This window comes from Sinocyclocheilus grahami, unplaced genomic scaffold (genome assembly GCF_001515645.1).
Source record: "Sinocyclocheilus grahami isolate Dianchi unplaced genomic scaffold, SAMN03320097.WGS_v1.1 scaffold54.1, whole genome shotgun sequence".
NCBI lineage: Eukaryota > Metazoa > Chordata > Actinopteri > Cypriniformes > Cyprinidae > Sinocyclocheilus > Sinocyclocheilus grahami.
Genome location: NW_015505233.1, coordinates 5,457,622 through 5,468,983, shown reverse-complemented (window position 1 = coordinate 5,468,983; position 11,362 = coordinate 5,457,622). Strand labels below are relative to the sequence as shown.

Genomic DNA, 11,362 nt, shown 5'->3' with positions numbered 1-11,362 from the left:
TCGCCGATGCAGCTTCTTATCAAATGCAAGTAAACTTTTGAATCATTTAAATTAGCATTATTTTATATTTTATTTTATTATTTTACAGCATTATTAATGAATGAATGAATGATGCATTTATATAGCGCTTTATTGTGTATTGCTGTACACCCAAAACGCTTTCATTTTGGGGGGGGGGGGTATCTCCTCATCCACCACCAGTGTGCAGCATCCACCTGCCTGGATGATGCAACGGCAGCCAGAACACCCACCACACACCAGCTTACTGGTGGAGAGGAGACAGTGTGATGAAGCTAATCAGTAGATATGGGGATGGGTAGGAGGCCCTGATGGTCAGAGGGCAATGGGAAAATTTGGCCAGGATGCCGATAGTCACACCTCTACTTATATACTTGTAATATATCGTCACATGTCAGACAGAAATCTTGTATGTGCAAAACTGTTACTTTTCAGGAACACTGACAGACATAAAGGGCGACCAATAGCATTGATATTGGACAAAAAATAAAAATGATGGACTATGGAGATACAAGGTTTTCACCTGACAGCGACAATATATACTTGTATATAATAACGTTTAGTTACGAATATTTTATTGACCTAGCTAACTATAGAATGCCAATCCTGCCATAATTAGAAATAAATAAAGAAATGTACAAAGAAATGTAAAAAAGCAAAAATAAATAATTATTTATAGTTTTATTTCCTTATTTTTTCCAAATTTTTTCTTTTATTTATTTACACTTTTATTTATTTTCACATTTATTTATTTATACATTTCTTTGTCCGTAGGGTAATGAGGAGGGCGTGTTTTACCTCAGGAATAGCAATCGAGCCAGAGTAGGTGAGGGGTAAGCTTTGAGGCCACAGTGACACCTTGTGGTGCCCAAACGAAGTACAAAAAGTGTAAGCCTTCATGATGCGCCTGTTGATAGTGTGGGATGAATGATTTCGATGGGCAAAGATGGCCAAAATCTTATTTACATTTCAAGTGGGGGGTTGTTTCGGCTGGGAAGTGTGCAATCTGTGATCGAGTGCATTTGCTGAAGATCGTTAAAGCCTGCAATCGCTTTCTTATGCACGCTGTTTTTTTAGGTTTCACTTTCAACGCATACAACGCATGTTTCCAAGATTCGGGATAGAAGGAGGCATCAGTTACTGGAGAAGATTTGTCGCCTCGCGCCACTTCCCGTCATGGGTTCTCTTGGTGTAGACACGGCTTTAGATACGGATTAATCGGCTGATTAATCACACGTATTAGGCTGGAAATATAGATTTAGATCAAACAAAAGGTGTCCATGGGAACGGAGCTAGTGAAACACAGACGCCATGCATTATATAAAACATGTTTAATAGGCTATTTGCGACTGTATGCGGCTATGCAGTGGAGATGCGTTCACTGTCAAATATCATTCAGCATTCATTTTGAAATGTTGTCCAAAAATAGTTTTTCATTTAATTAATAAGTTAACAATGAAAAGTAAAATGGTTTCGTTTTTTCTGCAGTCGAAGAAAGTATAGCCTAAAATATGTCCGTGATTTCTCTCAATTTAAAGATCATCAAGAATTATTTTTTCGGATCTGCAGGCTAATAAAAGTTAAGAAAATTAGCCTATAGAGCTATAGCCTACAGACTAATTTCATTTTGTTATGAAGAATTTTAAATCAACTTCATAACAAATAGGCTAGGCTAATGAATTTTCGTCATAAGCAATATACGAACATAACGAATACCTTAGCTATTCTATAACGACGTTTTCATTTTAAAAAATCATAAAGGCCCGTTCACACCAAGCGCGATAACTATAGAGATAACGATATAGTTATAAAAATCGTTCTCAATATTAAAGAATAGCATAGTTCACACCACAAATATAACGATAACGATACAAAGGAACGATATCGTTGTGATCACTTTCAAAACGATTTTTTTCCAGCTGATGAACGATAAAACACTGACAGCCAATCAGAATCAATCCTGCTGTAACGAGCTCAAGAATTTAAAGCGGCAGACGAGCGTGCGCTTAGAATAAACAGACGATATCGTTCGCTGGTGTGGACGCTAATATCGTTATCTTTATAGTTATCGTTCTTGGTGTGAACAGGGCTTAAATCACGAATATGACGAAATAAAATTTTATATATATATATATATATAGTGATACAAAAATGATTTTTTTTTAAAGTAAGAAAGGAAAAATTAAAATAAGGATTTGTGATGATCAAAAACAAGTTAATTGAGGAATTCCTGGAATACTGAATGATGAAATTAATTTCTTGCAAAGATATAGAAAAAATAAACTCAGTCGGGTCACTTTAGACCAGTGTTTCTCAACCCTGGTCCTGAGCGCCCCCCAACACTGCACATTTTGTATGTCTCCCTTTTCTGACACACCCATTTCAGGTCCTTGAGTTTCTTTTAATGAGCTAATGAGTTGAATCAGGTGTGTTTGATTAGGGAGACACACAAAATGTGCAGTGCTAGGGGGGCACCCAGGACCAGGGTTGAGAAACACTGCTTTAGACCCATGTTGTGCATCAAAGGGTTAATTTAGCTTTAGTCTATATTCTGGGGTCTACAAGATTTGCAATATGGCTCACTTGTTTCCTCTCAACATCTGGAGAAAAAATGGAGGCTTGCACTTTTCAGTTCAATCAAATGCTTGTTTCATTTCTACATTTCATATAGTAAATGTCATATAGTCATATAGTTTATAATAAAGTTATATAGATTCCAAAATGTTGAATTACCGAATTAAATGTATATGTTTCTTTCATTCACTAGCTGAGTTGGAACTTGCTGTGAACGACGCTTTGATGCGTTACTTTGACCAGTGTGAACGGTTTGTGAAAGAAGTGGAGAACAACAAGAGCGCCTTACAGGAAGTAAAAAGTTTTAATGAAGGCCCTGAGATGAAAAGAGTAATGGAGAAAATGGCTGACAGGCTGGTGGTCCCTTTCGCCAGCATCACCGATGGTCAGTGATGGCATAATATGATCATGACCCTGTTACACAAACACAAGTCACAAATACTGAAATAAAGCAGTGTCCAAAATGTTACTGCACAGTTTAGAAGTGTGATAATGGTTTGTTTAATATGATATGTTTGTTTTGTTTTTTGGAAAGAACTGTTGTATCAGTTGCCAATTTCAGAATATATGTGGCAAATTCAGTTCCCTCTAAATGTTATGCTCTTGCAACCACAACCACTCAATTTTGCACATCGGTATATTATTACACCCATTTCCTTCTCGATTTCATGTCAGACTGATATGCAAAATAAACATGTTTAGATGAGAACCTAAAGACAAACAAATAATTTGACAAACATTTTTTTTTTTGAAAAGACAGTTTGTCTTTTCAAATATTTATCTGCAGTGAGCGTGCATGTAAAGCATCATGCAAATTAGATTAGAAATGAATGAGATTACTTAAATATATACATATATATATATATAAAAAGCTAACAATTAAAATGGCAGGAAATCTAGAAGATTAAGAGATTCCAAGTCCATAACTCAAATTGGCTGGCAGGGCTGGGCTTCCAAAGTTTAAAATTGTACACATGAATTGCAACCACAGCACTAATGTCCCACAGGTTACGTAAGTTAGATATCCAATCTGCATGCAAAGTTTGCATTTTCAGCATACAGACACACATTCATTTGAAAATTTTTAAAGAATTTTTAATTTATGTTTGAGCCATTGAAATATGTATGTTTATGAGGTTCAAATACTTTGTCCAGTCCTCCGATTTTGCACTTAATATTTATTTATACATTTATTTATTATTACTTTGAATTCAAAAATAGTGGGCCAGTATCCATACCATTTCAGTTTATTTTGGTGGAATAGATTGAAGCACTTGAGTTTCCATATGAAATACTGTAGAAGAATTCTATAGCTGACAGTATGCTGTAGCTTTTTCTCTGGAGAACAGAATTATAGATGGGAACAGTTGGGAATGAGAACCAGTTGATGAAGCAGGATTTACTTACTCGGAGAGTTTAGAGGTCAGGGCTGCTCACTTGATCAGTTGTATATCACTGCACAAACGAAGAGTAAGAGATAGTGAGAGGGAAAGAATTTAGGGTATTGTAGCTACTGCAGTTAGTATGACCATTAGATGGCAGTGTTGTTGTTTAGTTTTTGGCCCCAGTAGCAGAAATAAAGTGCTAAAATATCAGATTGCCATGTACAACAACACATGCTTTTATAAATATCCAGCTTTTACAAAGAAGTAATATCTACAATCATACTATACTATAATACACTATAATTTACAGTGTAATTTGGTCTAGTCTCTGATGGGTTAGCAAATGACACATTGTCTTAATATTTATTTTGCTTCACAGATTCAGTGGAAGCAGGTTTCTTCCTGTGTGCATATGAGTTTGCAATCCAGGAGCTGAACCCACCCTGGTGCCAGTTGTTTGACGAGGTAGATGCACAGGTACTGGAACAGAGCAGTTTTTCTGTTTGCCCATGTTTCCTTTTCCTTGGAGGTTTTACTTAAGAAACAGAATTTTGCACTGACACACTTTTTTTTTTTTTTTTTAACAGAAATTAATACTTTTATTTGACAGTAAAGACTTTTACATGTACAGTATAAAAAAAAAAAATATTTCAAATGAATGCTTTTGAACTTTCTATTAATCACAGTTTGCACAAAAATGTTATGCAGCAGAATGGTTTTCAATATTGATAAGAAGAAAAGTTTCTTGTGCAACAAATCATCATATTATAATGATTTAAGGATCATTTGACACTGAATACTGGAGTAATGGCTGCTGTCATCACAGGAAGAAAATACATTTTCACAATATGTTAAAATACGAAACAGCTTATTTAAGTTGTAATAATATTTCATAGTGTTACTGTTTTTGCTTTAGAGGTCATTTAATAAATAAATCAGCCCTGGTAAGCATAAGAGACTCCATTCAAAAACATTTTATAAATCTTACCAATCCCTTTGAACTTTTTGGTAGTGTATGTTTTAAGATAAAACTTTTATTTTCAGGCCAATAGAGATTTTTAAGTCACAATGTTAGTCTAATGACAACAAATATATCTGAATGTTATTGCACACTTGTGAGATGTGATATGTACTTGTAAATGTTTGAAGGCACTGTGTTGTGTCTCTTAAGGTAATGGAGTATGCTGGAGACCTGAAACAGTACTGGAAGCGAAGCTATGGGCATGAAATCAACAGCAAGTCAAGCTGCATCCTCTTCCATGATCTTTTCCATCGTCTTGACCAAGTTGTAACCCAGATCAAGTAAGATCACTGTGCGGTCTCTCTTATCTTTATAAAGTGCATATAAGGAAAATGTTATACAACTTCCATTTTATTGCAAAACCATCTACATTTATTTGCCATTGTGCCGTTTTGTTTGTTTCTTAAGTTAAAACCTTTTATTTTTGTATCACTATGGGCTTTCATTTCTGAGAAAAAATAGAGTGTCTGGTTCCTGCTTTCACTGCAGTATCAGTTATTATGGCTGAGAAGTAAATTAATAAGATCAGCAAAGTACAGACAGACAACACTGGAAAAAGCCTAGTTTTTTTTACATAGTAGAGTCTTAGTTTAGCTGTGAGAGTGTCGAGGGAACATCATTTGTTTGTCTTTGTTTAGTCTTTCAACAAAGAAACCAACTCACAGGAGCAAAAGCGAGAGAGAGAGTTGGTTGCAAATTTCTTTAACTAATATTTCAAGGGAATTTTAAAAATAAATTCAACTGATATGAGTTGTATGAATGAAATCACAGTAGAAAACAGTTGTGCTGCAATACATGTGAAAAATTGTTGTACATGTTTTTCAAGATTTTATGATAAATAGAAAGTTCAAAAGAATAGCATTGAAAAAAAACATTTTTTTGAATGGTAGTGTAGGCTATAACATCAGACACATCATGCTTTGGTTATTTGTTGTTGTCAGTCACTAATCATTTTACGTCTGTCAACCTCTTTTAGAATATGAATAATTGCAGGAAATTTGGACATTGTGTGATCGAATAAGTGTTTGAGAAGAGAAGAAAGAATAAATACATCTAATACAACCAAAGAAAGCTAAGACTATAATATTTGCTATCATTATCTGTCACTCTGATTTCAGGCATTACTCAAGGCCATCGAAGGGCATTGACTTTGACTTTGGTTACCTGCCCATTGTTTGATCCGCTCCTGTTTGCTACTGAACGTTAAACCTTACAGCAAACATTGTTGGCGATCCCAAATGCTATGTGCAAACGTAGCCAGAAAGATTCAATTATCTCTATTTGAGAGCAGTCAAGCATGCATAAAAACGGTTTCTTGTTGAATTTATAGCCTGACTAGCATCATACCACATATACAGCCTCATACCCACTGCCTACTTCACACACAGAGCCCCAACACGCCACATTACACAGAATACACAGCATCTGAACCGGAACTAGAGTGATATAATTCTCTTGTGTAATAATCAGCAGTCCTTCTTTTCATCATTCCCTTGGGTCTGTTAAACATCCTTTTCTGTTTTTGAATTTCATACTGAAAGTTAAGCAAACTTGGGTGTGGGGAAGATGTGTGTCATAAAACTATGAAATAAGTATACGTGTCCTTATATTATAGTATCTATATATTTGTGACCCTGGACCACAAAACCAGTCATAAGGGTAAATTTTTTCGAAATTGGCATTTATACATCATCTGAAAGTTGAAAAAATAAGCTTTCATTGGACAATATTTGGCCGAGATACAACTATTTGAAAATCTGGGATCTGAGGGTGCAGAAAATTCTAAATATTGAGAAAATCGCCTTTAAAGATGTCCAAATGAAGTTCTTAGCAATGCATATTACTAATCAAAAATTAAGTTTTAATATATTTACAGTAGAAAATTTACAAAATATCTTCATGGAACACGATCTTTACTTAATGTCCTTATTATTTTTGGCATAAAAGAAATATCAATAATTTTGACCCATACAATGTATTTTTGGCTATTGCTACAAATATACCCCAGCGACTTAAGACTGGTTTTGTGGTCCAGGGTCACATTTGGCCAATCATTGGGAGTCAAACCTGTGTTCTTTGTCATTGATGACACTGTTCTCTTCTGTTTAAGAAAAATAATTTACTCATTTACTTTATAAATGTAACTTTATTTGCTGAGATACTTTCGCCATAATTCTGAATGTATGGAATCTATTTTGTTTCCTAGTATGGAAAAGAGCAGCTTGAATATTGTGCTAAATTTCTCCTTTTGTGTTTGACGGTGGTAAGATGGCCATACTGGTTTAGAACAGCATGATGATAAGTAAATGATGGAATGTTCAAATGAAGTAATTTAGCAAACTATTCCTCTAACCATTTCCATAAATCCAACCAAACCGGTTTTGCATTCATTTCTTGATGCTTATCTGACTGTTTTCCTTTCCTTTCATTATAACTAAGCAAATCTTAAAGGAGCTAATAGCATCAGACATGAAGCAAATAAGAATTATAATCCATTAGTTGGTAAAATACTGTGGACTGATTTGATATGGACGTCCCTGACAATCTAAATTCTTGGCTATGAAATTTGGACAGGTGCTGTCTAGTGATTTTGATTATGGTCACAGTCATTTTAAGATGAAAAACAAAGTGGTTGCCGGTAGTTTAGTTGTTACCATGTATGTAAAATTAGCATCTATCATTGTCCAGGGTACCGGTTATTTAAAAACTCACTGCTTGACGTCAGAATGATGTTGTTGCATGTTATCCATTAGTTGGTAAAATACTGTGGACTGATTTGATATGGACGTCCCTGACAATCTAAATTCTTGGCTATGAAATTTGGACAGGTGCTGTCTAGTGATTTTGATTATGGTCACAGTCATTTTAAGATGAAAAACAAAGTGGTTGCCGGTAGTTTAGTTGTTACCATGTATGTAAAATTAGCATCTATCATTGTCCAGGGTACCGGTTATTTAAAAACTCACTGCTTGACGTCAGAATGATGTTGTTGCAATATTAGATCAAGTGAGTATGTTCTACAACTGTTCATTTTTCACCAAACATGCCCTTTTGAGACATCTTATCTGTGACAACTGAGCAAGCTTATAGCCTAGGCATCTCTCTGTGTTGAAGAATTTGATTTACAGATGTTTTTGTAAAAATAAACAGTCATGTGTTATATTTTATTGGACACATTAAAAATGATCCTCAATTATTAACTAATTTTTAAACAAAGTACATTAAGGTGTGATTCACTGAGTGTGTTTATGCAGCTTTTTTGGGCAGTGGAATGGACATAAACGCAAAAAGAATGTTCTCTAAAAGTTAAACTACTTTAACTTTAGCATCATGTTTTTAAAATGCTGTGTCATGCACAGGCTGCAAGATGCGAGCACAACGGTCAAACACGTCTGACTAGCGTATATTTAAATGTTGTTTGTTAAAACTTCCTGAAACTCTTCATAATACTACTTTGTACTGCATCACCACTAACCTAATTGGTCAACATATTTGCAGTGCAAGTTTTTGATTATTTGGCATTCATCAGCTTTTAATTGGCTCTGCCAAATGTTTATGAGGTGATAACGTTGCCTTACCCATTCAGAAAACGCTGCACAGGCCCATTTATGACCAATGTGTTTTATGAATGATTGCACAGCAGGTAGTGTTTTTTTGCTGGTTCTCTTTATGTTATTATGTTCATATTATGTTTTAGTGGTGAACTCCCCGTTCACATTCCCTTTGTGCTTGTTTCATTGTTCTTAGTATAAAGTATATTGATGTGCATATGTGTGTATATAGTTTTTCTTTTCAAAGATCACCTTTGTTCATGTTCAAAGGTTATGGAGTACTGCTCTACAATCAGTGGTTGCAAACAGTAGGGAGGGAGAAGCCCACAGTGACGTAGAAATACCTAGGCACACTAGATAAAACCAAACAGTGATTTGTAATTCAAGTCTCCTGGGCTTTGTAATGAAAGGCCAAGTGCAATGTGAGATAACTCTGAATTAAACTTCAAGGACATGCATTTAGAACTATTTTATTTTTCATAGACTGATTTTTGCTGAATTGTATTGAATCCAGTTACAGTTAATTTATCCCCATTTTTGAACCCAATACAGGGGTTCAAGGTGTTCTCTCTTTTCTCTATTCAATTCTGTATTATAGTTTGTCTTCTCTCTCTTTCTCTCAGCTCGGATGGTATTGTATCAGAGGCTGTGACAGTGCAGGTTGGCCATGCTGAGACGCTGTTACCCCTTCTCACCCTGCTGGATCTGTTCAAGGATGACATCCCTCTCAGCTCAACTAACTTTGCAACCCAGCACAACAGAATATTTCGAAGTGGGAAGATTGTGCCGTACGCTGCCAACCTGCTGGTAGTGCTGTATAAATGTCCAGAGGGGATTAGGATGGGTGTGCGACTCAATGAGAAATCTTTGACCTTGCCTGGACTCACCGACCCCGTTCCAATGTATGAGGATGTGAAGAAACGCTACCGTGCTCTGCTAGAGGGTTGTGACCAAGAGACTGTGTGTAAAATTAACAATTCATGAACATAAAAGTGCAACACATCACAAAGGCCAGCAGACTGACATTTTCATAGAAGCAACAACCAGCAAAAAAGAAAACAGAATGTTTTTTTTATGTTATACAACATTTCACTGTTGATAGAACAGTAAATTAAAGAAAAAGATTTTATATATAATAATTTTATATAAATATAACTAAATTTAACCCCACAGTGTTACTTACGAACAGTGGTGTGAAGTAACGAATTACAAATACTCACGTTACAGTAATTGAGTAGTTTTTATCAGTAATTGTACTTTTTTGAGTAGTTTAAAAATTGTGTACTTTTACTTGAGTACATTTTAAGTGATGTATAGCACAGTTTTGGAGAGAAATGGGCTCTCATTTGAACCCATATCATGGTGTGTGATGCTGAACTATGAGTTTCTAAAGGTGTTTGTATTTGCACTGTTCTAAACATTAAAGGGGTCATATGATGCTGCTAAAAAGAACATTATTTTGTGTGTTTGGTGTAATGAAATTTGTTTATGCGTTTTAAGGTTAAAAAAGCACATTATTTTCCACATACTGTACATGATTGTTTCTCCTCTATGCCCCACCTTTCTGAAACACGTTGCGTTGTGATTGGCCGAATACCTCAAGCGTGTGATGGAAATGTTACGCCCCTACCATACTGTGATGCCCTGTCTGGCCGGAGCGATGATTCAAAAACATGAAAACCTATTATAAACGAGGCATTCGTTGCATCCAGTGGGGACATAATTACGGATTATAATGACTTATACTGTCTTTTTTACGCGTTGCGTTGCATCGTGCCGCGTAAACGTAAAACAATGTCTGCATTTGTGATCGGAGAAATGACAAACAACAAGTCCTACTCTACACTGCCCAAAAAACTCGCTTTTAATATATAAAATATAAAAACGCTTTAAATATAAAAAACTTACTTACAGTCTGTGAGTCAGAACAGCCGGCATTGTAGTCTACTTTACCAGGATCAGGAAACAGTCCTCCATAAAATGTGCTGCACACATCTGAATATTTGGGTTGAACTGTTCTGGAACAGTGTTGTAAATACAACTTAACCACTGATTTCTAGTCGTGTCCATTTTTGGAAGACCAAACAAAGTAGTTTCGCTTTCACAACGAAACACAGCGTCACACAAGGCGGCCTAGAGTGAGCAGAGGCCGGAGGTAATGGTACTTTTACTTGAGTATATTTTTTCAGTACTCTTTCCACCACTGCTTACGAATGTTATGGACCAGTAAAGAGAGCTAAAATTTCAAAGCTGACAAATCAGCTCTGACCAACCATCCAATCAAATAACCACATTTGACATTTCACGTGCAAAATAGAGAGCTGAGGTGCCCTTGAGCAAGGCACCGAACCCCCAACTGCTCCCCGGGCGCCGCAGCATAAATGGCTGCCCACTGCTCCGGGTGTGTGTTCACAGTGTGTGTGTGTTCACTGCTGTGTGTGTGCACTTTGGATGGGTTAAATGCAGAGCACTAATTCCAAGTATGGGTCACCATACTTGGCCACATGTCACATCACTCACTTATAATCACTCCCTCAAAATATTTACAGTGTCATTTAGAAAAGGTCTTTAGTTTTTATTTTTTTTATCATAAAAAAATTGCTGCTGAATTTCTAAGCAATGAACCAGCAATTGTACTTTGTTTACATGACTGAGTTGTGTATTGCTGGTTTTGATAGAGAGTCCAGAGGCCTCTGTTGCTTGCTTATACAGTATTTCTGTTAATGCTTTAGTATATATAATCTATTCAGACCAAAGATTATTTTAAATACCCAGTATATAAGATCTAATCTAATTTTATTCGAGTTTGATAC

The 11,362-nt window shown here is 35.7% G+C and overlaps 1 protein-coding gene across 1 annotated transcript in view; it reads left to right on the top strand.

Moving 5' to 3' along the window:
• Positions 1-9,586, top strand: part of minpp1a (multiple inositol-polyphosphate phosphatase 1a) — a 28,170-nt gene extending 18,584 nt beyond the window's left edge. Inside the window, exons 2-5 of the mRNA XM_016269816.1 lie at positions 2,786-2,977; positions 4,357-4,454; positions 5,149-5,279; positions 9,173-9,586. Coding sequence (XP_016125302.1) covers positions 2,786-2,977; positions 4,357-4,454; positions 5,149-5,279; positions 9,173-9,533 — 782 coding nt within the window. The 3' untranslated portion in view covers positions 9,534-9,586. The remainder of the gene's footprint in view (positions 1-2,785; positions 2,978-4,356; positions 4,455-5,148; positions 5,280-9,172) is intronic.
• Positions 9,587-11,362: the final 1,776 nt, after the last annotated feature.